The 27,492-nt window shown below is 55.4% G+C and overlaps 1 protein-coding gene across 3 annotated transcripts in view; it reads left to right on the plus strand.

Moving 5' to 3' along the window:
* KIAA1671 (KIAA1671 ortholog) overlaps window positions 1–27,492 on the plus strand; it is a 163,430-nt gene that overhangs the window by 23,525 nt on the left and 112,413 nt on the right. For all 3 annotated transcript variants that reach the window (XM_028529058.2, XM_036014142.1, XM_036014143.1), the window contains exons 2-3: window positions 23,139–23,292; window positions 25,076–26,680. In XM_028529058.2, coding sequence (XP_028384859.1) covers window positions 25,128–26,680 — 1,553 coding nt within the window. In that variant the 5' untranslated portion in view covers window positions 23,139–23,292; window positions 25,076–25,127. The remainder of the gene's footprint in view (window positions 1–23,138; window positions 23,293–25,075; window positions 26,681–27,492) is intronic.

Below are 27,492 nucleotides of genomic sequence, written 5' to 3' on the forward strand. Positions count from 1 at the left end.
GAAAGACAAACTCAATCGGACATTATAAATGCCCGACTGCAGGAGGAATACATACCACCCAGAAGCCCGCAGCCCGTGGAAGCGCTGTGAAATACCGGGGTGGGGCGGTGGAGTAGGGGCTCATATTTTGGGGGAGGCATTTGTTTTTCACGCAGATGGATTAGGCTGGTTACATTTTTTTGCGGGTGGGGAGAGCAAAACCCCAGATGTATACGGCTTTGAAGTTTCCTTTTTTCACTCAGCATCGCGCCATTAATGGTTTCTTCCATCACCTGGGTTTGTAAACTTCGTTTCGGACGAGTGTGTAAAATCGCCACAGAGTTGAGTGCTGCAGTCTGTTTAACCAGTCCTGGTCCCTGGACACTGAGATTGTTTTGTGTTTCCAGGCCCATCTCTGCAGCCTCGTGCGGCCCTGGTGTCCTCTGCCCCGGACACCAGCTGTGCACTTCCAGGTCCCCGCGGCCCTCCCGCCCCTGGACCTTTGCACAGGCTGTTCCGCCGCCTCCTTCCCCGTTGTACCTTCTTGACGCGTCCCCTGTACTCTCGCCGCAGTTTGGTTGGAAACCTTTCTCGGGCTCCTCTTTGACTTCTGCCGCATCTCTCCTTAGTCTAGACTGTGAGCTCCCTGAGGACAGGGGTGTCACCTAGCTGCCATTCTCTGCTGGAACCCAGGGCCCATTTTCAGGTGTCTGGAAGGTGTCGGGGGGCTGTTAAGTTTGATGCCTCACAGATGTTCATTCTTGTGTTTGGAACAGGGGGCCTCGGTTTCTTGTGTCCTAACTGGTTTGAGTGAGGAGTGTATACGTTACGTGATGAGGTAGGAATTAAATTTTTAATGTTAGCACCCAAAGTCTGAGGAGAAGACACAAATGGCGCCCAGGGACACACGGCGTGGCACCCAGTGTCTCCACTGGCACATGGCACACACACGGACCCACACCATGATGGCAGGTACCCCGTGATGCACAGATGTCTTTGCCACTGCATGTGATGCTAGGAAGACTGCCCTTCGCTGAGCGGTTACTACACGCCAGGCCCTGTGCTCGTACCGTTCATGCACTCCCTGGTTTAGTCCCCACGGCCAGCCCCTGAGGGGCGCTGCTGTTACCCCTATTCCACAGATGAGGAAACTGAGGCTTGGAAAGAATCCCACAGGCTCTAAGTGGCTAAGGCAGGATAGAAACCCTGGCAGGATGGTTCCAGAGTCCGAGCTCTTAACTATTGTCCTGCCCCAGTGTGCACACACACACACACCTGTGTGCACACACACAAGCACTCGGACTCACGGCTGCACACTGCTGACACGCTCCCACGCTGCCCACGTCCTCCTGCCCACTCCCTGTCCCTCACGGCAACCTGGCCAGCCCCTCCCTCCCTCCCCCCATTCACAACCACCAGCCTGCCTGATGAGGTGGTGGCGGGAAGTCCGGAAAGACTTCCTGGAGGAGGAGGTGTCTGTCTGATCAGGGCACCATTGACACATTAACACACACACAGGTAGTGGCATCATTCGGGAAAAAGAAAAGGTGATTGGCAGTTCCCAGCAGGCCTCTTCCCCATCCGGGGGTGGTTTTCGTGCAGATCCTGGCTCCCCCCACGACCCCCCACCTGCTAAGGCAGACTGAGATCTCTAGGGTGAGTGGAGACACCCAGGCCCCCAGCACCACTCCCTGCCTTCCCAGGCAGAGCCGCCCCGTGAATGTTTACGCCGTTTACTGTTGTACCCCAGCTTGTCCCCAGGTGCCCCACACCCCAAACCAGCGCCTCCAAATATACACACACACCTTGTACCCACCCAGCCACCTGGGAGCCTATTCCCTGGACCCGAGCATATGCGGGCAAACCCACGCGCGCACACACGCACACGCACACGCACGCCAGCGGCAGCCCTGCATTGCGGTATTGGAAATGGGCTGTGGAATATTCCACCTGCAACCCAGCCCCAGCGTGAACAGGTCACCCCTAGGTGTCAACAGGCATGACACAGCAGGTGCCAGCCTGCGCCCTGGCCTTGCCCTTCCTCGAGAGGTGGAGTCACGCGGCCCGGTGGGCAGCTTCATGCATGCTGGCCTCAGCTCCAGTGGCTGCCTGGATGCCGGGTCTTTCCTCCTCATCAGTGGGAAGGGCCTGGCGTTGGTGGGTGTGCCAGGGCCCTTTCGTCCAACTGGGGACACTGAGGCTCAGGACACGCAGTTGAAGTCCCCAGCCAGGGTCACAGCCGCCCCCAGCCCTGCCTTGCGGGCTCCAGCTCTCGGCCTTGCGGCAGGACTGGCCGGGCAGGACCTGTCACTCAGGCCCAACCCTCGGACCCGCCTCTGTGTAGTTTCAGGATTGCCCCCTCTCTTCGCCCGTGCCAGCCCAGCAGAGTGGGTCGGCCTTTTGGCCTCTGGAATTTGACAAGATGAATGACCTGGGATGAGGCGGTTAATCTCCTTAAGCCTCAGTTTCCTCCTCTCTCAAGTAGGAAAAATAACAATACCTGTCGAGACAGGGTGATGGGGAAGCATGGAAGCGATCACCTTGGTCCAGAGCTTATTTCAGAGCTGCGTTGGGCGCCGGAGGCTTTGTGTTTGGGGTTATTTCTGCCCGTGTGGGAGGTCAGGACCTGGGCTCGCCCTGGCCACTCCTCCGCTCGCGTCTCCGCCTGTCCCCAGAGGGCACGGCCACAGCACATCAGTGTTTTTGGACGTGGGTCTGGCGGACCCTCCCCGTCCTCTACGGAGTGGGCGGGACATGATTCATGCCTGGGCTGGCGGACACCACCCTTGGCATTAGTGGCCGCGCCCTCGGCTGATCTCCCGAGAGGCTGTCTCCCAGGCTTGGGGGTGTTGCCTGTGGGGGTGGGGGTAGGGGCTGGGGCTTGGACCCTGCCAGAGCTGAGTCGCCCCCGAAGAGCTGGATTCTTCTTCTTTTTTTTAATCCTCACTTGAGGATATGTTTTTTGATTTGAGAGAAACACTGACGTGAGAGAGAAACATTGGTCGGTTGCCTGCCCTATCACCCCGATAGGGGACTGAACCCACAACTCCTATGTGTCCTGACCAGGGATCAAAGTCGCCACCTTTTGGTGCACAGGGTGACACTCCGACCAGCTGAGCCACCTGGCCAGGGCTAGAGCTGGATTCTTTAAGGGTGCCATGCGTGGGTCTGTGCCAGGAGACACGAGTCTCCATCTGCAGGGTCCGTGTTGTAGCTCTAGGCTCTGGGCCTTAGTGCGGGACAGGGACCCAGATGAGGGAACACACCTACTACTGCGTGCTGTGAAGTCCTGTGTTTGTGACCGCTGACCCTGCCACGCCCCGTGCCAGCCCCGTCTCACTCACAGCCGTGGCCTGGCTCTGCGTCCAGCGCCTGGTGCACAGCAGGAGACCAGTAGACATGGGATCAAGAACGGTGCCAAGCGCTTTCACACGGACCATAGGCCACTTTTGCAAGTAGAAAGGACTATTAACCCCCTCGCCAGGTGAGAAAACGGAGGCTAAGGAAGGTGAGAAACTTGCCTAAGGTCAAGGCGAGTTTGGAGTGTGAGGCACTGCTCCCCAAAGCTCCCTTCCGACTCTGACGCCCACTTGCCAGGTGCTGGTCTCAGAGCACCTCCCTCTGTCTCTCCCCGGGCCTGCCTCGAAGCCAGCAATTCTCACCTGGACACGCAGGATGGAGGATGGCGACATGTGAGATGCCCTCCCCTGGGACGCGGGGACTCAGTGAGGCTGCTGGCAGGCGGGCGGTAACTCCACCCTCTCCCACTCGGAAAAGCGGATCAGAATGCATGGGCGACGGGGAGAGGAAGGTGGTTCGGGGAGAGCCCCGGATGCACTCTCACAGGTGGCCTCGGAGCCTCGTACAGTCTGGTCGGTGCCCCCTCTCCGGGCCGGCCCCTGCCGCTTCCCTGTGCTCCCCTCCCGCCAAGCTGGCAGCCGTTTCTGTTCCTTCAGTCCTCTGAGCTCTCTTGCTTTCTTTTCTTTTCTTTTTTAACCCTAGGCCTCATGGCCTTTCCTTGGCTGGCTCCCTCTGATTCTTTAGGTCATTCAGCTGAAATGTCACCTCCTCCAGGAAGCCTCCCTCGATCACCCAATCCATGGGGCCCAACTGTGATTCACATCAAAGACCAGTTCCCTTCACCTGCCTTGTCACATGCTGCCATCTTTGTTCTGGCCTGTCGCCTTATCCATTCCCTGTCTTTTCAACTCCCTAACTCTAAACTATACATAAACAGGGACCCCCACTTTTTGAGGCTCTCAGTAGCTCCCCATCCCTACACACGGGGGCAGGGGGAGCTGATATGTAGTGAGTCAATGAATCTTTTGAATACACTGCAACTTTAAGAAATGGAGCCAGCACAAGCGTTGGGACCTCACTTGACTCGGTGGTCAGTGTGTGCAGACCCATTTCACAGTGGGGCGTGTCTCTTCATTGTGTCGGGGCACCCGAGGGGAGAACGGGCGTTCTGAGCAAGTCCACCTCTTCCGAGCCAGTGACTCTAGGAACAAGGGTGTCTTGGGTTGGGCTCCCCGAGAAGCAGAGCCTGAGTCAAGGGGACCAGGGCAAGTGGTTTATTTGGGGGGTGGTGCACCATTAGGGGTGCTGATGGGCAGGTGTCCTCTGGGGGCCTGGGGGTGGGGCTGTGGGACATGCTTCTCGGTTGTCCCACCAGCAGGAGGAAGTTGCCCACCTGTGCCAGCAGGGTTTGGGCGGGGCTCCGGCAGCTTCTGCCTCACGGGGGCAGGCCCTGCCCCTGGCGGCTCACAAGGGGTGAGCGCTGCTGCCTCCCGCAGGCAGAGGGCGACTGTGACCAGGGAGAGGTCACCTGTGCCTGCGTTGGCTTGAGATCGGGGGCTGCCTGCACACCTTTAATTGTTACTTTGGGCATAAAAGGATCTCTTAAGTCCAGAGAGGTCATTTTCTTGGGTTCACTTTCTGAGGAGAAATTTTATAACAAGCAGAGCTCCTGTATACTGAGTGCCTGCTGTATACACTCTTCAGGCCTCTCGAGTTCCTTGTGTTCTTTGGGACGCCAGGCATAGCCTGTCCCTCCTCCCGTCCCATTCCTTTTTCCTGCACACGTGCAGAAGCTGGCCAGCAGTCTAATGCCACGGGTTCCCGCCCCATCCCTGCCTCTGGGTGATAACGATACTGTTGAGGACAGGAGTCTGTGCACATGGCAACTGCAGGCGTTGTGCTAAGCACCTCATACAGTAATCTCTAGTCCTTACAAAAGCACATGACTATATACCCTCACAGATGAAGCTACGGCTCAGAGAGGTGCACTCACCTGCCTAAGGTCACACAGCTGGTAGAGGTCTAGATGAGATTGGACGCTGGAAGTCCATGCTCTGCACGGTCATACTGAGGGACACAGACAGGGCAATGGACCATACAGAGGGACACAGACAGGGCAAGGGACCAGCGGCTCTTGGCTGCCAGCCCTGCATGTTTTCCCCCAAACACGGCGCCCTCTGAGCTCTTAATACCTGGTGATTATGTTGGCAAAATTAGGGCCTGAGAGAACCGAGAGCCGGCGGTGTTTATGCGGGGTTAGGAGATTGTACAGTGTTTTCTGTAACCTGGCCGGGTGAGTTGCCTTCAGCGGAGGGGCTTGCGATGACTCACGGGAACGGAGCCCCATCTGCTCGGGTGGCATTTCAGAGCCGGGATGATGGGGCAGGATGTCTCTGTGGGGCCTTCTCTGCACTCACGCGAGGGCACGGACACTCTCAGGAAAAAAAAAAAAAGAGAAGGTGACTGACCGTTTCCTGCAGGCCTTTCCCACCCAAGGGCGGAATTCCTACAGATCCGCCCCGCTTCCGCTGGAAGCAGAGAGCTCCCCGGTAGGTGGAGCCAGGAGGGAGGGGGTGGGGCGGGTTTGGCCAGAGACCCTGGGGGTGCGCAGATCCTGCGGGGCTCCGTGAGGGGTGTGGCCTTGTTTCATAAGCACCTCAGCATGGAAATTTTAGGTTTTCGTAAGCATAACTTGCATATAAGAAAGCACACAAACCTTAAGTGTAAACATCCATGTTTGCATACGTACAGAGCATGTAACCACCCCCCATATCAGGATACAGAACATTCCCAGGCCCCCCGAAAGCTCCCTTGCACGTCTCCCAGTCGGCGATCCCCAAACTGACCTAGTCTACCTTCCGTCCCCATAGACAGCCTTGCCCGTTTCCTGAGCTTCGTGTAAGAGAAGTTTCACAGGACGCGCCCTTCGGGGTCCTCCTTGTTTCACTTGCGCAGTGTCTGGGATGCTTAGCCATGCTTGCGTGTGCTGCGGCGGTTTGGTTTTTTCATCGCTATCTTACACTCCACCACAGGAATGCGCCACGATGTGCGGGGCTGACTGCAGATGCGCAGGTTGGGGCTCCGGGTTTCGGCTGTTCTACCTGCAGGGAGCTGTAGCGAGCGTTCGCGCAGGCGCGTGCTGCCGACCGGTGCCCTCGCGCCTGCCGGCCGCAGGCGCAGGAACTGCTGGGTCAGGGGTTAGAGGTGTAGGTCCGCGCTAGAAGTTCCTACCAAGCCGCACTCTGAAGGGTTTGCGCCCTCCGAGAACCGGTTCCGCACCCCTGTCGGCACTGGCTCATGTCCGTGTCGGTCACTTTGGCTGCCGCGGCCCACGTGGGGTCAGATCTCGGTGCGTGTTTACCTGATGACCAGCGAAGGTGAGTGTCTTGTCATGCACGGATTGAGCATTTGGAGATTTGTTTCTGTATGCGCAAAGTGCCTATTCAAGTGTTTTGGTTTAAAAAAACAAACAAACAACAGCGAGATAGTCTTTTCTTATTGGTTTAGAGTTTTTATATATTTTGAACAGAGCCCTTGGTGACCTGTGTGTGTGTGTGTACACATGTATGTGCACATATAAAACATACTGTTTTATAGAGTGTTACAAATTGTATCTGTAAATATGTCCCACCTGTTGTATAATTTGTATATAATATTTTATCCCGGTCCCTGTCTTCCTTTTCATTCTCTTAATGGTATCTTCTGATGAACAGAAGTTTTACTTGATTTTATTTAAGATCAATGTATCCCATGTTTTCTTCCAGAAGCTTCGCTGCTTTACCTCACTGAAAGGTTGTTGTGCAGGGGATGAAGTGTTCCCATTGGCCTTTCGGAAAGGTCACACCCGCTCCTGCGTGGAGGAGGCCAGGAGGGAGGTGGGTGCGGTCCTCCTGGCCAGAGGGGGCTGGTCTGGCCTTGGGGAGAGAGGCTGGCCCCCACAACAGTTGCAGAGAAGTGGGGGTCGTGGAAAGAGATGGGAGAGGCCGATTGAATAGGATTGGATGCGGGTCACAGTTTGTCAGCATCCTTAGGGCACTTTCTGTCTTAAAAAATGCTAACCCGTGAGTCCTGGGACTGGACCAACCGGCCGGGCTGGTCTGGCCTTTCTCCCGAGCTGGGCAGGCGCGCACTGCTGGGGGTTTTCAGATGATGCCTGGTGTGAGGTCACGTTGGCAGCTAACGCTGGAGCCCTGTAGCTGGGAGAGCCCGTGCTTATGGAACCCGTGGGCAAAAAACGTTCTTGATTTCGTACAGACAAGTATGTGCTGCATCTGTGTCACACAAATAAGTACATGTTGTAAATATATAACAGTGAGCATTATGGTACATGAGTTATATAAAGTATACAATACATATAGATATGCAAATATTTACTAACACTTGTAAGTACATATAATGCACATAGTATATGTATATACGTCTTATATAAAAAACTCCATCACGAGTCAGGGACCCCAAGTTCTAGTCATAATTCTGACTGGCTTGCACCACCCTGGAAACCTTCTTCTGTCTGACGCAGGTGCACCTGGGATCTCCCCTTTCCCAGTGTCTGGCCCTGAAACCCAGGCAGGGTTGTCTCCTTTCCGGGGTCAGCACTTGTCATGGATGGAGGTGCCGTGGTTTAACGATCCAGAAAGAAAACCACTGGGAGATTTCTCCCAACTCCTAGGGAATGCTTGGCGATCTGGCTGTCACTGTGAGCTGAGGGAGGGGGGCTGCTCCTGGTCCCCACTGGTGACCACCAGGCAGGGGCGGGGATGCTGAGCTCCCAGGCGCAGCTCAGGCGGGCTCCCCCAGGAGCATGGGTGGTTCTTTGGGGGTGGTGCGACCCCAGGAAACACCGCTGGGCAGTGTGGAGGTGAGACGTGGAGGGCAAGGCGCTGGTGGTGTGGTAACGGGTAAGATGACAGTGCCGATCGCCCGCCTCAGAGAGGGCGGGGGCTGGGGCAATGCTGCGCCAGGTCCCTCAGCTCGTGTTTGGAGGAGGGCTGCCCTGCGGGCACTGACCTGCCACGTGGGGGCCGAGAGTCACGGGCCCCCTCAGCAAGCAGCCTTGGACATGTAGGGCTGAGGGCATGTGGGGCGTGGGGGCGTGGGGGCGCGGGGCCGGCACCGAGGCGCCTGCAGCGCCCTCCTGGAGAAAGGCTCGGACACGCTGACGTTTGCGTTCTGTGCAGAAATTCAGTCCGTTCCACGTTGTGCTTCCACTTCGCGTTTGAAAAGCTTTTCTTTATTACAAACACATCCACTTTATCAGAAGGCAGCCCAGCAGAGGAGTTCAGAGGGTGGGCTTTTGATTTCAGGGTCTCTGAGCTCCAGTTTCCTCGTGGGAGAATGGGAGTAAAGTGTTCCCTGACCTCAGAGGCTGCGGGGAGAGAGGAGGTTTTTTTGCCTGCAAAGTGTTTCACACCAGGCAGGCTGCACGTTCAATAAATAGAAGCTACTTTGTTGCAGTAAAAAAGAAAATATTTTATTGTTATTATTGTAAAAAAGTTTTAAGTGATAACTAAGCAAAAAGATTAAAAACACCTGTAGTTTCATCTTCCTGTCCTAAGAGTTAACTTCTCTGGACATTTCCTATATATTCTTCTGATACTTTCCCTAAGTATCCATTTATGTGTGTGTGTGTGTGTGTGTGTGTACACACCCATCCACCTCATCTGTATAAACTGAGAAATGGGATCTCAGTGGTCCATATTGCACCGAAATGCTTTAAATTTTAACTCTTACCTATGTGGCTAGGGGAATACAGTCACAAGATTCAGAATGGAAAGTTACTAAAGTGTAGACAGTGAGAAACCTCCCTTTCATCTCTACCCACCCATTACTGCACCTACCCCAGAAGGAATTTATAACTTATTTTTAACTGTATTTTTCCCCTGAAACTCTTTAACTGCTGTTAACTAGAAGTGTGAAAATTTGACTGTACTCTCTGTATATCACTCAGTGAATCCCAAGAGAATTAATTCACTTACAAGTGATGAAGGTCACCTCGGAAATCGAACCCTGGTGCCCTACTGCACATTCTCACGTGTCGCCCCGTAGGCAGAGCTGATAATGACCGTGGACTTGGGGCACCTGTCCGGTGGTCAGCCCTCCGCCTGAACCACAAGTGCTCTGCGCCCTGAATGAGGGGCTTCGTTTCTGGGGCTCCATCCCACGGAGCCGTTCATTACCCAGGGCCTCTCCTCTGCCCACCTGTGTTTAAGGCAGGGGGACAGAGAGGTCAAAATAAACTGTTCCCTGTGCTGCTGCAGGTCATGACTCCTTGCAACGGGTGAGTAATCTGTGGTTCCGTTAGATCACGTTGGGCCAGCCAGCCCTTGGCCGATGTGCCCTGTGTTAAGGAAGCTGAGAAGGAGGTTGGAAGATCCGGGGACTGAGTGCCAGTGGCCCCTTCCGGCCCCTGCGACTTGGTCTCTCGGAGCCTCAGTTTATGCATCTGTGTGTCGGGATGGTACCCTGTTGTCTGGTGGAACTTTCTTCACTGTCCTGTAAGTTCCCTAGCCTCACCAGCCTATTGGTTCCTTCAAGTGGGGCTAGTAGGACTGAGGCTCTGAATTTAAGTTGTTATTTAATTTGAGTTCATTGACATTTAAGCTTTGGTAACTACATGGAAAATGCAGGGCCAGTATGTATGTTTGAGGATTTGATGCCGTGGAAGGCCTAACGAGAAGGAATGGGTGGTGAAGGCCTTTGGGGGCCTTGGGGGGACCGACCCAAAGAATTCCGTCAAGGCCTGAACTTTGAGGTTAGTCAGGCAGCCATTCAGCACCATGCTGCCTCCTCCAGGAAGCCCTCCCCTTCCTCCCTCCCCAGCCAGGTTGAGCTCTGTATGATTTTCCCATTGCTGCTGTAACAAATCACCACAGTTTAGTGTTTAAACAACACAGGCTTCTTCCATTATAGTGGTGGAGGTCAGAAGTCTGATGTGTGAGTGTCAGGGGCACGTTCCTTCTGGGGGCGCTAGGAGAGAACCCACTTCCCGGCCCTTCCCAGCTTCTGGAGGCTGCCGCATCCCTGGGCTGTGGCCCACGTCACTCTGGTCTCTGAAGCCTCGTCTTGTTTTCTCTCTCTGCCCCTCTTGTAAGCACCCTTTTGATGACATTGGGCCCCAAGGATAATCCTGGATAACCTTCCCTCAGAGCTTTCCCTCACTCACACCTGTAAAGGCCTTTTGCTGGTAGAGTAACAGAGTCACGGGTTTTGGGGGTGAGGACCTGGGCCTCTTTGGGGGGCATTATTCTGTCTACAACAAGCTGTTTCTCCTGGGGGTCTCAGTGTCACCTCTGCTGTGGTTACTGTCTGTGGCCACATCTGCCTCCCCAGACTGTGCTCTAGTGACAAGCAGGCTGTACCCCCAAACTTGCCTGGAAACCTGCTCAGAGCCAGGCCGGGCCGTCCCTGTGCCGGGTGGTCCGGGTGAATGACGAGATGGCACAGCCCCCGTCCTCTGGGGACAGTGCGAGCAAAATCCCAGGTCAGCTAACTGACTAAGTGATTGGCCTCATCTTTGCCTTTTGAGACCTCAGTTTACCTGCCTTTAAAATGGGGGTGATAATATTATCAACCCCGGAAGGTCATTTGTTTGAACAGATTAAAATCCATTTTTAATTTCTTGAAAAGAAATTAATCTCAATATATTAAATTAAATGGACTTAATTTAATTCATTAAATGTAGAGCCCTCGGCACAGTGCCTACCCCATGGGCAGCAACTAATAACACGGCAACTGTTGGCGCTGCCAGGATTAATAGGGCGGAAAGAGTGGGTGGGCGCCCGAGTTCAAGTCCTGGCTGTACCCCTGGGGCAAATTACTGGCTCTCCCCAGACCTTACCTCCATCCGTCAAGTGGGTCTAATCCTACGACCCACCTCAGAGGGTGGATTAAACAAGGAAATCCATTTAATGTGCTGTTTGGCACAAAATCAGTGCTCAATTAGTGATTTGATGATGGTAATTATTAATGCCAGGCTTTCCCAGTGCCCAGCACTTAATAGTTTGGAAGACAAAGCAATTGAATGGACTTGGAACAGCTCGCTGGGGTCCCTTTCTGGTGGTGGGGCCAGGAGTACACCTTCAGAGGAGGCCCAGGCTCAGTGCCAGGAGCGGGGCCTGTCTGTTGTGCCCCGCGGCTGGCGACGCCAGGCCCCGACAGGTTTACGGGGTGCTGGAAGCTGGTCCGGGAGGAACTGGTTGCCTGAAGGGCGTGGGAGGCACAGTTATTCTCCTGGGAAAACCAGGAGAGGACGTGTCAGCGCCGCTGCGGGTTCATTGCCAGGGACAGTGTGCAAACGGGAATGGCTGGTGGGGGTGGGGCGGGTGCAGTGCATTGGCCAGGGATGCACCGGGGACTGTTTGCATCCCTGGGACGTGGGTTCAGTCTCCACCACTCGCTAGGTTTTTCTGGTACGCTGGTTGGGGGATGCCATTTGGTGTTTGCATTCTCTGGCACTCCCCACCCCCGACTTTCCTCAAGGCTTGTGTGGATGGCAGGCTGGTGGCAGGTCTCAGGCAGCCTCGCAAACAGTACCCACTTAGCCAGTTGTCCTTGCTTTCCCTCTCCCTAGCTGTAAAATGGGTACACTTCGAGTGTAGGTGACGGTGGGCTCCCCTGAATCCCTGTCTCTCCCCAATTCCTTCATCAGAGAGCTTGTCCCTTAGTTCTTAAAGAATTTGGATCCTCTCCTTGCCCCCCGCCCAGAAATATTCTGCCAACCTGCAAATCCCTGCATTAGGCTTCGTGTGCTTTTTGTTTCTTCAGTCGCTCGCTCATCATGGATTTGCAGACAGCGACGGTGTGCCAAGCCTGCTGACAGGTGTTTTACGTGTACCGTCTCCTTTAATCCTGAGTCGTTTGAGGCAGGTGTCATTGGACTTAATTTATGCACGAAAAAAATGAGCTTTTGGAGGTAAAGTGGTTGTCACAGACCCTGTGTTCACTGCATTTACTTAGAAATGTGTCCATTTGTCCAATTTGACTGAACTCTCTGTGTTAAGTAGGAACACTTTTGCCTTTATATAACAGAAAACTATCTAAAAATGGCTTAAATAGTACATTATTATTATTATTATTATTTTTACATAACAACAACAAGAAATCCAGAGAAGAGTGGCTCAGAGTTAGTGCAGTGGCTCAGCTATGTCATCAAATATCTTTTCCATGCCACTACCCTTAAAGTAGCCTTTGTTACCTCATGGTCCCAAAATGGTTGCCTTGGCTCCAGGCATCACACCTTTGTTCTAGGTAGGAGGAAGGAGAGGGAGCACTACAAACTTCATCTGCCAGTTTTACCAGCTAGCAGAAGCGTCCCTAGAAGTCTTCTAGACATTTCTCTTTATGTCTCTTTGGTCAGCACTGGGTCACATAGCCCCTCCTAGCTGCAAAGGAGGCTAAGGACGCTTGTCTCTGGCTTGTTAGCTTTAAGGAGGGGAGCTGCTGGAGAACCTGCATCTGTAGTTTTTCACTCCACTTTACTGGTGATTTCCAAAACCCTGTCCCATTATTTTATTTTTAAACTTTTCACTTTTTCAAGAGCTAAATACAATTTTAAAACAATCTTTATGAAAATCTGTATTGTAAGTAGAAAGCTCGTGTCACTTGTCTTCAATACAAAATCACAGTAACATTAAATGCAATGAAAATAAAACTATGTTTTAAAATCTGCTGCAGCGGATGGCCTGAGCTCGTGATTGTTTGCTCTTTCCCAAGCCCGGGGAGGAGCGGGTGATGGGGGTGTGGGGTACCGTGGTCCGGAGCCGGGACCAACTCCGGGACTTCACGACAAGGCCCCACAGGAATCAGGCAGGAAGGAGCTTTCACGGAACGTCATTCACAGACGCGTAATGCTGTGCCTGGGCATCACAGCGTCCTAGGTGCTTCCTAAAACCATTGCGTGTGCCACAGGGGCTGCCTCCTGCCACTGGGGAACCAGTACTGTCCTGTTCTCCTTCCACGTGCCAGGCGTTGAGTGGGTTCTAGAAAGGGGAACCCTGAATGAAGGGGCTATGCCCTGGGCTGGCTGGGGAGCGGAGCTCTAAACCTTGCAAGCGGGAGAACCTCACGCTTACCTCTGATACAAGGCATTAGAATCAGGTCAGTTGCCAAGGAAGGTTGGAAGTCACTTTGGTCAGGAAATCAGGACAGACTTCCTGGAAGAGGGGTCCATTAAAAGTGTTCTGAAAGGCTGGCTGGGCTCTGGGCAAATGGACATTGTGCTATGGGTAAAAAGGCTTTTGAGCGAAAGAGACACTCAAGTCACGGGACCCATTCAGCAACCTGGGAGTGTAGGCAGGGCCTGCAGTATAGACCAGGTTCCTTACTTTGGGGGGCCTTGACCTTGCCCAGTGCAATGGGCAGTGGGGGCTGTTTGTGTTAAAGCCGGGGAGTGTCATGATCAGACCTTCCCAGGGTTTGAGCTTTTTCACATACTGCAGCTGTTAGGCCAAAATAAGTGAACTCCTTCAGAAACCTTGTTGCACTTGGAGGGAATGATTTTTTTTTTCTTCCTGAAACACAATAAGCACACCGCAGCCTGCCTAAAGAGGGAGCGTGTGTGATCCTGTCTTTCTGAGTCCAGCATTGTGCTGTGAGGGGTGCTGAGCTGAGCTCTGAAAAGGTTCAGTTTCCTCTGCTGGGAGCCTCAGTTCCGGGGCCGGGTCTTCCTTCCTGCCTCTGGTCCAGGCCAGGCCGGACACGGCCTCTGGGCTCCATCCTCTGTCTGTGAGCTGTTCCAATTGCCCTGGCAAACCTTACAGTTAACTTGCCTGTGTCATAAATCAGAGCCAGTGAGGCTCCCAGAGAGGGCGCGGCCAGCCAGGGGCCCCGTTTATGGCTCCTCACACATCTTTATTGGGTCTGCCTCCCGGGAAAGGCTGGGAACCCTGACCTCTGAAGCTTTGAATTAAGTAAAACAAGGGGTGTGTTTCTCTTAGGTATGAAGGTCCTTTCTGCATCTATCCAGAGCTCTGAAAAAGGTCTATTCCCTTTTCACCAGCCAGCCCACTTCTTGGCAAAATTTTTCCCGGGAAAGTAATTGCGTGTGGGTGATCACTGGATGAGTTGAATGGTCCATGATTGGACGCAGCCTGAGCATCTGGGGATGGGTTAGCCAATGAGGGGCTCTCCTGTAACGGAATGCACAAAAGCTTTAGAGTCGGCCGTGCAGTTGTGCAGCTGTGGATGGGAAAGGTGGTCATGACTTATATTAAAATCAAACAACGTAAACAAGCAGGTTCCTAAACAGCATGCATGATCTGGTTCATTTTTCCTTTGTCCAAAAAGTTCCCACTTACCTTGGAAATGCACACGTTGATATACATCAGAATGCTAGAGTTGGGGTTACGAAAAATGTTTTCGCTCAGCCGTCTTTTTACATTTTCTGTAGTTACCGTGTGGAACAGCTGAATAGGTCTGGTGGTGGGGCGGGTCACAGCCAGAAGACTGCAAGAGCTTTGGATGTTTACAAGAGGGGACCGCCACCCCCCCGGCCGAGTCCAGTTTCTCAGGGGACTGAGTTTTCCACAGTCCACAGCAGGTGTCCCCAAATTCTTTCTGTAACAGGCAGGATAGCAAATCATTTATGGCTTTCTGGGCTAAACTGCTTCTGTGCTAGCTCCTCAAGTCTGGCTTGGTATCTTGGAAGAAGCTATAGATCAGATATGTACATAAACAGGCTGTGTTGCGATAAAACTTTATTTACAAAAAACAGGCAGTGAGCCCGAATGCGGCCTGGGGACTACCGTTTGCCCTTTCCTGGTCTAGGTAAAAACAAACAAACAAAAAAACAAAACAAAACAAAAAATGCAGCTTGATTAATGGTTTCAGTGAGTGCTTTAGCCAGTCCAGAAATAGCACCAATAGCAGGAAGGAATAGGCCCAGGAAGATTGAAAAGGCGGATGTTGAAGTAGAGGCGCAAAGATAAGTTGTAACATTCTTCCTCTGGACCTGCACTTGCAGTGGACCAGGGTACGGGCGTGCAGTGGCTCAGACAAGACCTGGGGGTGTCTAAGACACACGTTAGCACATTAAAGGCTCCCAAGAGTCTTGCGGGGAGGACATGAGTTTATTATCACTGTTGGACCCAGAGTTCCCCAAACCCGTTTAATGAACCACAGAACCCTTTTGTGGGTGTAAACATGTCCTCACACAGAAGCCAAGACTACGCTAATTAAGGCAGTTCTTAGAGAAATCGGGCACACTCAGCAGGACACTTAGCCCTCACTCTTCTGTCAACGGGGGCGTAAGAATTTTGTGCAGTCCCCCATAATCCTTTACTGAGCACCAGTTGTTTAGAAGGAACCGTGGGGGGCCGGGAGGTTTAGACCACGTGTCTCTGAATCCAGAAAGCGGGGCTCCAGGGGACGAGCCAAGGGTGGGGAGAGGTGGCTGACACAGACCCGGTGAGTCTGGCCAGGTCCCAATCCCGGAATCTCTAAGATCACAGGGAATTCAGCGAACCCGAACCTTCGTTCAACCTCTTCTTTCCCCAGAGGTGGGGACTGAGGCACACGCCCCTCCCCCTGCAAGGGGCGGTGCTCACAGAGGCTCCCCCTGCAGGTTCATGGAGGAACTGAGACAAAACTAGGGTGAGAGACATCCTGGGTGAATCCGTCTTTGTTAAACACCCAGAGGGGCAAATCCACGAAGGCAGAAAGCAGATGGGTGGTTACGGGAGGCGGGGGAAGCGGGGGTGGGGAATGAGGAGGGCTGCCTCCTGGGTTCCAGATTTCCTCCAGGGCGGTGACAGTGTTCTGGAGCCAGGTGGTGGCGACGGGTGCCCAGTACTGGGGCGCACACAGCGTTGTGTGTTTTGGAATGGTTGGAAAGGTGGATGTTATGTTATATGATTTCTACCACAATTAAAAAAAAAAGAGGATGGTGAAATAATTTGTTGTCCAAATGTGGACACTTCGGAGAGTGAGAGTGGTCTGTCGCAGGTGAACACGGGCGTGTGGTCACCTTGACGTGAACCGTGCGGCTGTGGCGTTCGGGTGGGGTCCTGTGCTCTCAGTGGGACTCGGACTGGGGTGAGAAGAGCATGACTGGTGGTACTTCGACAGCCCCACCTGGCCCCAGGGAGGGCGCAAGAACGGGCTCACACTGTATTTCTCCCGCACCTTTGGGCCTTTGCACAGGTGTTTCTGCTATTGGCACCAACCTGCTCCCTTTCATGGCTAACTCTTGCCAGTGTTAGTTGATATGTCACCTCCTCCAGGAAGGCATCCCTGACTATTCCTCCTGTGGGCTTTTTTAGTCCTGCTTTCTTCCCCCACCCGGGCACCACCCCCTCCCTATTTTATGGTGTTTAATTTCCTCCACCCCCACTAGATTGTATCACCCATTGTGACCAGGAGCGGGGTCTCCTTTGCTTCCTGCTACATTCCTGGTGCGGGGGGCGGGTCCTAGCCCAGTGCGGACCATGAGGGCTTTTCGTGGAGATTTGCCCGTGAGCTGAGTCACATGGTGATTAGAATTTGAGCATTAGGCTTCCTTTACATTTGATTTTTACTTTCCTCCTTTTTTCATGGTAAAATATACAGGGCATAACCCAGGCCAGGTAGCTCGGTTCGTTACTGCATCGTCTCGATTCTCCACAGTTGTGGGTTCGATCCCCAGTCAGGGCACATACGAGACTCAACCAATGAATGCACAAATGAGCAGAACAACAAATCAACGTCTCTCCCTCTCCCCCAACCTTTTACCTCTCTCTCAAAAAAAAATCAATCAACATGCACAGCATAACCTATATGCACAATATATATTATACACAGCCTCAAATGTATCGTCTTCACTGTTTCTGGGTGCACAATGCAGTGGCATTAAGTTCATTTACATTTTCACTCAACCATCAGCACCACCCCCTCCAGAACTTTCTGTCGTCTCTGACTGAAACTCCATTCCCACTGCACACTGAGCCCACCCCCCAGCTGCTGGCCACCACCGTTCTGCCTCCAGTGTCTGCACATGGCTACCCCAGGTACTTCGTGTGAGTGGAGTCGAACAGCATTGGTCTTTCTGGGTCTGGCTTCTTGCCGTTAGCGCGGTGTCTTCGGGTTCATCCATGAGGCACCCGTCAGACTTCCCTTCCCCTTTAAGGCTGGACGGTACTCCGAGGTGTGGGTGGGCAGACCGAGTTGGCTCGCCCGTCCATCCGGCAGGAGGCGTTTGCGTTGTTTCTGCCTGTTGGCCATCGTGACTGATGCAGCTTTGAACACGGCGTGCAGGCCTCTGTTTGAGTCCCTGCTTGCGGTTCTTTGGCACCATATCAACCAGTGGGGTTGCTGCATCACATGGTGATTCTGTGTTTAATTTTTTGAGGAACCGCCGTGCTGTTTTCCATGGTGGCTGCACCATTTACCGTATATTTTGGACCATAAGAAGCACCTAGGTTTTAGAGGAGGAAAATAGGGAAAAAATTTTTGAAGCAAGAAATGTGGTAAAATATTTAATAACACAAACAACAAAGTATTTTGCCAAAGTAAATGTAAACATAACAGCAGCATTAACAACCATTATTCCTCCCAAATTTGGGGGTGGGGGGAGTGCATCTTATAGTCCAAAAAATACGGTATGTCCCCACCCATGGGGCCCAAGGGTTCCACCTTCTCCACTTGTGCTCTGTGTTTTGGTTTTTCGTTTTATAATAGCCACCCGAATGGGAGTGAGGTTTCCTTTGCCCATGAACATCATACAAGCAGGTGTTGTGGTTAACTCCCTGTGGGGTTTGGGAGAAATCTGACAGGGAGGGAAGGGGGAAACAGCGGTGACTCCCACCTCCCACGGTCAGGGTCGGGGTCAGGGTCGGGGTCAGGTCGCTGCAGGCCTCCAGCTTCGGTTTCCTCATCTGTAAGATGGGGTCATAACAGGACCCTCTACGTGGGATTGTGGGTGCTCTTCTGAGAGTGGGCGGGAGAGCGCCGTAGAAGCTCTTCGTTTTGAATTGGTGGGGGGAGCACAGTGCAGGCGGAAACCTCTGGTGGGGGGCCGGAAAAGGAATCTATTTGCACAAGCAACATTAATGGAAATAAAATAAAAAGGCATTTCAAAATTTACCAGCCCTTCCACCCAGGTCCTCGACACTTTTTTTTTTCATTTGTCTCTTCCAGACCTTGCCCACAAACAGTCTTAGCTATTGTCACAGCCTTGACTAGGAGCGATGTGCGGGCTGTCACCCTCGCCCAACGGGATTATCCCAAGTGCTTTCCAGGGGGTCCCACAGACCTCCCTCCCGCCTGCCCCTTCCGGGGCTGCAGGATGAGCCCCTTGCACGGGGAAGCTGGGGCACTGTCACCTTTTGCACAGGGTGTCCATCATTGCTCAATTTTTGCTCTCACAGCCAGGGCGACCATCTTTCCTGATCCCAAAGTCAAGGAGTGTGTGGGGTGACGGGGTTTTGAGTGACGTTCTGGGCGGACGGGGAACCGGAGGTCCGTCTGCCTGCCAACATTGCAACGTCTGTGACATGTCAGGAACCCTGGGTTTTTACAGATAAGGGTCAGCACCCCGAGCCCCGCCTGTGTCATTCTGCACTTGGGTCGATGACACCGCCGTGGGTGTCTTTGGGTGCATGGCTTTCTCTGCCTTTAGGTGCCTCTGTGGGATAAGGTTTTAGAAGTGTGGGACTGTCGAGTCAAAACGCTATGTTTTTTTGGGGGGGGTCTGCTGGAGAAAAACAACTGACTGGTAGAGTGTCGGAGCCTAGCTCGACTTTCGCTGGCGTGGGACCTGGCTCGTGTTCTGAACCGCGTTTTTCTCATCTGTAGTACGGTAATAATTTGAAAAGCACAGGGTTGTTGAGAGTATTAAATGGGAGACGGCAGAAGGAGCACAGAGTCACTTGGTATGATGCCTGCCTCTTGATGGAGTTTCGGAAAAATGTTAGTGGAAAGCGAACGTTGCCAAATTGCTCCTACAACTTACATTGGCCCTGGGAGCAGGTGAGCATTTCAGTTTCTCCACACCCACGCCGGCATGGATACTATTATCTGGGGATGCTCTCTCTTAAAGTGTTTTTTGGGGTACTAGCTTTGTGTCCAATGTGGTGGTCAGATCCTAGGAATGCAACTGTGAACTGGACTCAGGTACCTCCTGGCCAGGAGCTCCCCGGTCTCGTGGAGGAAACAGAGGCAGTTACCAGGTGCGCGATCAGTGCTGGGCTAGAGAGAAGCACTGGGAGTAAGACACTAGGGCACCCAGGAGGCACCTGAACTCATGTGGGGCATCAGGGAGGGCTTCCTGGAGGAGGTGGCAGCTTGGAGCTGAGAATGGAGGGATGGCTAGAGATCAGCCAGGTAGTAGCAAATGGCAGTGTAGAGGCTTGAAGATGACGGAAAGCACAGCATGTCTTGTGACCCGTCTGGGGTTCACTGTAAGCATGCGGGAGACAGACAGACAGACGGATGGGGAGGTATCCATCATTAGACTGGAGCTGGCGGAGTGGAGAGGAGCCAGACCCTGCCGGGCCTCAGGGAAGGCGTTCGGCTTGTATCCACAAGTCGGCGGGGAGACCGCATGGGCTTTGCGCAGGGCAGCGAGGCGGTGGTGGTGTTCGCCTGTCAGAGAGTCACTCCGGCCGCGGCTAGGAGCATAGAGTGGAGGAGGCTCAGCAGAGACTGGGGTGTCAGCGAGGAGGCGGGTCTTAAGTGCCCTTCTTGGGGAAGTTTTCCCTGGCCGCTCCCTCACTGTCCCTCATCCAACGCTCCGCGTGCGTATTCTCCCAGACATTCGTCTTGCTTGTCTACGTCTACTGTCTGTCCCCGCTTCTTGACCACCAGCTCCACGGGAACAGGCCTTGTCCCCAGCACCTTGCCCAGAGCCTGGTACCTGGTGGGTGCTCAATAATTGCATTTTGGGATGAATGAATGAATGAATGAATGAGCTAAGGATGCAGCCGTGGGGATGGAGGAGAGAGGATGCCTGCATTGCAGCGACATGAGACACTTTCCATCTGGGGCCTGTGGGTGGACCAGCCACACACATTTCCTGCAGCCCAGCTCTTCCGGGAGGACACGGGCACACACGTGGCCCTCTGCCCAGTGCGCCACGCAGATTTGCAGACCGGGGAGCCCAGGTCACGTTCCGGAAGATGCTGGAAGGTGTCAGGACTGGCTCGAGCCCCTCAGCAGATGGTGGCATTCCCAGGAAACGGCGCCCAGAGACGGCTGAGTGAACGGCTGGTGAGCTCCCAGAGCGGAGTGAAGGGTGTGAGCATGAAGAATTGGCAACAGCTGTTAGAGCGCATCAGCGCCTCTGAGTCGGAGCGAAAAGCTGCCACACTGTTCGGTTCTGAATGGAAGCGCGTCTCTGGCCCTGTGCGGTTCTCTCGGATTTCCCGGGAGACCCTGGGCTCCCGGCTGCACGCCCGGCACCCAGCCCGGAGCCCGGGGTGTGGAAGGAAGTTCTGAAGGATGGACGGACGAGTGCTCTCGAATGGCACCCAGTTTCAGGACCTGTTGGTCTTGGTGACTCATTTCCCAGGAAAAATGGGACTTTTTGTCTGCACGAAATTGCAGGAAATGGAATTTTAAATTTTGCAAATCAGTTCAGCAAAATCAAGCCTGTGGACCTGGCAGGCGTAGCAAAAAGCAGAGACCTACCCATTGCCACCCACTGCTCCAGGTGCTCGAGGTCGGACTGACCTGCCTGTCTCCCGGGCTCCCGTGGCCTCCTGACGTCCCAGGGCAGCCTCCCTGCCCTTCTGTCCCCTAGGGCCACGTCCATGATGACTAGGAGGGGGTGGCTCACACCCGGGGTCCCAGCTTTCTCCAGGGAGCCTTGTTTGCCTGGCTTTAGCCACAGCACTAATAATTTTAAAAAGAGCAAGCGAGGACCTGCCCAGGTAGCTCAGTGGGTTAGAGCATCATCCCGATACACCAAGGTTGCAGGTTCAATCCCCGGCCAGGGCACACCCAAAATTCAAGTTTATGAGTGCATGCGAGAGACAGACAGACGGGCTTTCCGATGAATCCATCAGTAAATAGAATGACAAATTGATCACACACTCTCTCTCTCTTTGCCCCCATCCTACCCCCCTTCCTCTCTCTGTAAAATCAATCAAAAAATATTTTAAAAAGAGCAAGTGAGGCCCACTCCAGGAATGCGTAGCATCTTGCCGCTGTGTGGGCTTCCAAAATGTTTTGGAAGAGACTACCATCTCTCAAATTAAGCAGAACATATGTGATGCGTTGAGAGTGGGGTTTAAAGCATCTACTCCAGTTAGTGTCTTTGTGTTTTACAATGGGCTCAGCAAAAACCTGGGACTCCTGGGTTACTCTCGGTTTGCCTAGAACCTAGGGAACGGAACGCCTTCAGAATATTATTTAGCCATTCACGCTGGTGGTTTAAAAACTTCTCCCCCTTCGTTCATTGCCTTGTTAATTCATTCACGGATTCGTGCGTGCAGCCATGTTTACACACCAGGCATTTTAAATGGGAACTGAGGGGAAGCCCGAAAATGTTGAGCGGATTACAGATGACAGAGGCACCTCTCTGGCTGGGACGGGTGCGGATGAAGAGGCCGTGTTCTCTGTCCTTTCCCTCCCCCTTCCTTGCGGTGTGGCTGCTGGGACGGCTTCATGAGCCCAGAGTGGGGTGACGCTTGGGTGCCCCTGACCCTGGGTCGGCAGCGGTCGCTCGTGGCGACTCCCTTCCCAGGAACAGCCGTCCAGAGAAGCAGCCGCTTCACATCTGGGCAGATGAGCTGGGGTGCCAGTGTGGGGTTAGTATGGTCACTGCAGGCGCCTGCCAGTGGCCCGTCCGAGTCACTGGGGCTCCGCCCTGTGGCCCAGCGAGACCGGCGGGGCCTCCCACAGTGGCCAAGGGTCCAGCTGGACTCTGCACAGCTCTCTGGTCCTGTCACCCTGTAGCACTCGACCCGTGGCCACCCCGAGGTGCGCCAGAGCCAGAGAAACTCATCTCATGTCCCAGAGTGTTGCGTGTGACGAGACTCCCAACATCTGTACTCATGCAGCATCCTAGGAGGGTGGGGAGCGGGACCAGGAGAATATTTCTTCCTTTATTTATGCATTCGCTCAGTAATTACGTAGGTGGTGCTGTTGTTACAGGCCAGGCCACTGTGCTGACTACTGGGACTCGGGGGGCCCTGTGGGGGCTTAGCGTCGAGTGGGAAAGACTGGTGGGAGCATCATGCACTATCACATGTAACCGTAGCCGTGAGGAGGCCTGCCGCGTATCTGCGGGGCTCTGCGGGCAGGGAAGAGGGAGACTGTGCTAGGCTGCAGGGGGCAGTGGTCTGGGCTGCGACCTCAGGGGCGGGCCTGTGTCTGAGCAAGAGCAGCATCTCAGAGGGCAGGCACGGCGTGTGCAAAGGCCCTGGGGAGGCGTCCAGAGCCTCCGAGAGATGCAATGTACAAGCACCGCTGAGCGGGAGAGCCGGCTCCCAGATCAGCCAGCGCCTTCAGTGCTCCGTGGTCACCTCCTCTAAGCCAGGCAAGCCTTCCGGGACCACCACTCCCAGTTCTAGGCATGAACCCTCCAGCCCTGTGCCCCCACGTGCCCCTTTGTGAGCCACGGTGTTTACTGCCCAGTGTTATGATTGTTTGCATGTGTGTACGCTTCTCACGTGAGACGGGGAGTTCCCCCGGTGCAGGGGACGTGTCTCGTTCGTCTCCGTGCCCATAGTAGGTGCTCAGTAAACACGAAGCAGAGGAACAGGGGAGGTTTTTAGGGAGCCCCTGCCGTGGCCCGCACTCTCCGTGCGCCGGTGTCTGAGCCCGCGATGCTGGGAAGCCGAAAGGAGCGTGAGTCGGCCCGGCTGCAGGAGACGCCGGCGCCTTGGCACCGTCTGCACGCACAGCGCTGGGACGCGGGACTGAGGCTGTCATCCGTGTCTCCCCAGGCCTGCTGGGACTCAGCCTGCAGGGACGAGCCGCCCTCCCCCGCCGGCTTCTGCCATGGGAGTGTGGGGACAGCCCCGCGTGCGATGAGATGTGACACCGTCTGTCGGCCTCCTCTGGCAGTCACGCCTCTCCAGCCAGGGCCTGCCGGCTCGGGTAAGCGGGGTGGAGTGTTCTGGGGGTGGGTGGCGCCCATGGGTTCTGCCAGGGAGTTTTCCCTCTGTCGTTTGAGCCCTGTTATTGTCCTGCGTGTCATGTTCAGGCTACATATGTGTCCCTGAGCAGGGTCTCCACAGGTCACAGGGGTCGTCTCTGAAGGTGAACAGTCCTGGTGTGCAGCAGGGCCTTCTGTGTCCGTGGGGGTCGAGTTCTCCCTTTCTCGGATTCCCCGCCTCTCCTCACCCGCCCCTCTCCTCTGCTTCTGACATGTCTAGACAGTGTTCTCGGGTTTGAGGAGAAGGAATCTGTTAGCACCATCGAGCGTGTAAGGAAGAGAAAATATCAAAATCTGTCTGCCTTTCTTTCCCGCTGGCTGCTGCGTGAGTCAGAGCCGGGGGCAGCGGTGCGGGGCCCCAGGAAGGGAAGCGGGAGGCTGGCACGGAGCCGAAACACCTTCTACTGCCAGCCCACCTGCAGGGGGCAGGCGGGGGGCAGTTTTCTGGGGAAGCGGAACCGTGTTGTAATGGTGGGGACCTGGGGGTGGGGTAGGAGTGGGCAGGATTCAGGAATAGTGACTTGTCTGGTACTTTTTAAGACCAGAAAAGTGATAAAACACAATTTCAGGAAAGGCAGAGAGGAAGGGGTTGAAGACTTGAGGTCCAGTTTCAGCTGTGTGATGCGGGCACACGGCACGCCCTCTCTGAGCCCTTTCCCTTCGTCTCTGTAATGGAGCTGCCGGTACTGCCCGCCTCGTGGGCTTGTGGGGGGTTAATGCAACCGGGGGGGTTCCCTGACTTGAGTGAGCAGGTCATACAGAGCTGGGTGGACAAGGGGCTATGCCTGGGCCTCAGAATGAGGTCGACCATCACCGTGCCCCCCCACCCTCATGGGGTTGGGGGGATGGCACCACGTGCAAGACTCAGGGCGCCCTTGGCCAGCCTGGAGGCCTCATTCCCTGTGTGCCCTCCCCATTAGCTGTCACTCTCACTGAGACGGCGCCGGCAGCCAGCATGCAATGGGCGTTCCCCAGAAAAGAACCCAAAGGCAAATAACAATGTAGATGAGTGAAAAATCAAGATGGCTTTTTTTTTAAAGGCATCTGGAAGGGTCAGGGAGGGGAGGATAGGCCTGGTCGGTGGCTGAGGCTTGGGTTCAGTGCCATTCACCTGCTCTGTGACCTCAGGGACTCTGGCCTCAGGTGACTGTGTGAGCGGGGACGGTCACTCACCCCTCGTGTGCTGGCACGCAGCCCAGGGTGGGGACGAGGATCAGCTGGGACGCTGATGCCCGGAGGCGGGCTCTGCTGTGGGAAAGGAGTTGGGTGCCGGGAGCGAGGGGACCCGGGGGTGCTGTCACTGGGGCTCGTGCTGGCATGTGCAGCGTGGACGTGGAATCCGGCTGGGTCCGAAGCCTGACCCCGCTGCTTTTCTGAGTGACTCAGGCTGGTCTCCTGGCCTCTCTGAGCCCTTTTCCTTATCTGTACAGCGGAGACAGTCATTTTTCACCCCAAGAGCTGGCCTTGAGATCAGCTGAGTTGGGCAAGTCCTAGATAGGGAATGTTGGTGCCCTCCCCCACCCTTTGATCTGGAAGGAACTTCAAAAGCAGCCACTCAGTCCACTCCCCTCACCCCCAGCCCGGAGAGGTGGGGAGGCCGGCCCAGGCTTGCCCGGTGAGGTCAGCAGGGAGCTGCTGTCCAGAGCTCGGAGCCCCGGCCTGCCTCGACCCAGACACGGGCTGAAATGTTAAGTGGACTCTGTTTGTCTTGTTCTGTGTTGACAGCGGCTCCTGCGTTTCGGATATTTGGTGTCCCCATGGATCCACAGCCATAGCCATGGTGACGCGGGTGGAGGTCGGCTCCATAACGACCCTGACAGCAGTGCCGGGCCTCGCTGAGGTCGCCAAGGAGGAGACCCTGACGCGGTCCTACTTCTGCCAGGCCAGGGACGCCCCCGGGTCCCCATCGGCGCGGCTCTCGGAAGGAAAAAGCCCCCTGAGGAGTCCTGCACGCTTACTCCCCCTGCCCCGGCTCGCCCCCAAACCCTTCTTCAGGGAGAAGGCTCCGGACCCAAAGACCCCCATCGCATCCTTGCAGCCCAGCCCGGCCAGGCCGGCTCCTGCCTGCGGGCCCCCCCAGGACGCGGCAGCCAAGGCCCCGGGCGAGGGGATGCCCGGCCTGGCGGGGCAGGAGGCGGGGGGCGGGGAGGGCCTGCGGAGAAGCTCGTCCCTCTTCCACAAGGCCCCCTCCCTGCGGCCCATCCCCGGCTCCGAGATCCTCTTCGAAACCACCAAAGCCGGCCCCGCGCTGGGCAAGCGGGCCAGGGAAGGGGCACAGGAGGCCAGCGCGGGTGTGTCTCAGGCGCCCCAGTCGGGTTCGAAGCCCGAGGTGGCGGCCAAGCCCGCCCTGCCCGCCCGAAAGCCCGGGGCAGCCCTCCCCCGCCCGGCCTCCCTGTCCCAGGACGCAATGCCGGCCGCCACCACGCAGGAGGAGGCAGGCCCAGGGGAGCTTCCCGCCAAGGCCGGCGGTGCGGAGGACACGGGCAGCCCCGCCGTGGAGCCCAGGCCTCCTCGCCCGAAGAGGAGGCCGGTGTCGGCCATCTTCGTGGAGACCATTCAGCCCCAGAAACCAGGCCCCGGTGGAGCGGCCGTGGTGGGGAAAGCGCCCCCCACGCCCCCTGAGAAGACGTGGGTGCGAAGGCCCAGGCCCCTGTCCGTGGACCTCACGGCCCGGTTTGAGAGCAGGGAGGCCTTGCTGAGGAAGGTGGCCGAGGAGGCCACAGCGGTCCCTGCAGGCCAGCAGCGGGGGCCGGAGCGGTCCAACCCGGAGCCCAAAGAGGAGGGTGCGGGTTTGGGCAAAGCAGAGGCCCCCCTTCGGGACCCCGATGCAGACTTCCTGGAGGTGGCCAAGAAGCTCCAAGAACGGAAGGACAAGGTGCTCTCTAGGCAGGCGGGCTCGGCCAGGGTCAGCTCCACGGAGGACCGGAGGCCTGGGGAGCAGAGAGCCACGCTGGACGGGGAGCCGGAGAGGGCTCCCGAGTCCCCCTCGCCCAGGCCGGGGAATGGCCGAGACCCGGCCGAGGTCAAGAGCAGAGTGTCCGACGGGGAAATCCGGACCCGGGGAGAGTGGGTCTCCAGGGGCAGCGTCAAGAAGCGCCTCAGCCTCTTCGGGGAGGAGACCGCCGTGGCTGTGGCCGTGGCTGTGGCCGAGGGGCCTGAGTCCCCACCGGCCACCCCTGAGTCCCCATCGGCTGCGCCAGAGCTGCAGAAAGCGGCGGTGAGCGTCCAAGAGCGGATCAAAGGCTGGGCCACCGAGAGCTCCGAGGCCAAGCCGGAGGTCAGAAGGAAGGCATTCCAGGCGCGGCCGCTGTCGGCAGACTTGACCAGACTGTAAGTAGGACTGTCCCACGGGGTCCACCCTGTGCCCGAGCTGCCCCAAACTGCCCACCGTAGGCCCCCCAGGACAAGGAACTGCTGGACACCCCCCTCTCCGGGTTTACCCGCAGCCTTAAGAGGAAGTGTCATTAGCTGCACCCCTCAGAGGAGGTGTGTGCCAGCAGTGGGGCCAGGAGCCCGGTTTTCCTGTCCCTTCTCATCTTTGCACTTGGGAGAGATTGTGCCCATTTCACAGACGGGGATAGGGAAGGCAAAGTACTGTCAGGAAGGCGGGAGCCTGATGTATTCTAGCTGAGCCTGTCTCCACAGCTAAGCTGTCCTTTCCTAAAGTCTATGGACACTTACTACCGTATTTTGCTGTGAATAACACACCCTTCTTTGCCCACACTTTTGAGGGAAACGTGTGGATGTGCATTGTACATGGGTAGCCCTAAAACGTGGGTGCACATACACATGGGAGTGTGTCCTATGTGACAAAATACAGTATATGGCCTGTGGCGACCTCCGTGAGTGGCCTTCAGAATATGACCAGATGGGTGGAGATAGCTTGGGCAGGTCACCTCCCCAGCTGAGCCTTGGTTTCTTGTCTCCTGATCCTAAGACCTTCCTTAAGGATAGAGACTCAGAGACATGGTACTGGGGGTCGCACTGCCCATGGGAAGCCCTCACTGCGTTGTAGTGCTAAGTGACATCGTTAATCCTGTTCTGGATCAATGACTTTCCAAGCTTGCCCAGCCTCTGATATCTCTCGTTCCTTTGTTTTCCCACAACTGCTTGATTACAACAGGGAGATGCCCCTGGGCGTG

This window comes from Phyllostomus discolor, chromosome 13, assembly GCF_004126475.2.
Source record: "Phyllostomus discolor isolate MPI-MPIP mPhyDis1 chromosome 13, mPhyDis1.pri.v3, whole genome shotgun sequence".
NCBI classification, from domain to species: Eukaryota; Metazoa; Chordata; class Mammalia; order Chiroptera; family Phyllostomidae; genus Phyllostomus; species Phyllostomus discolor.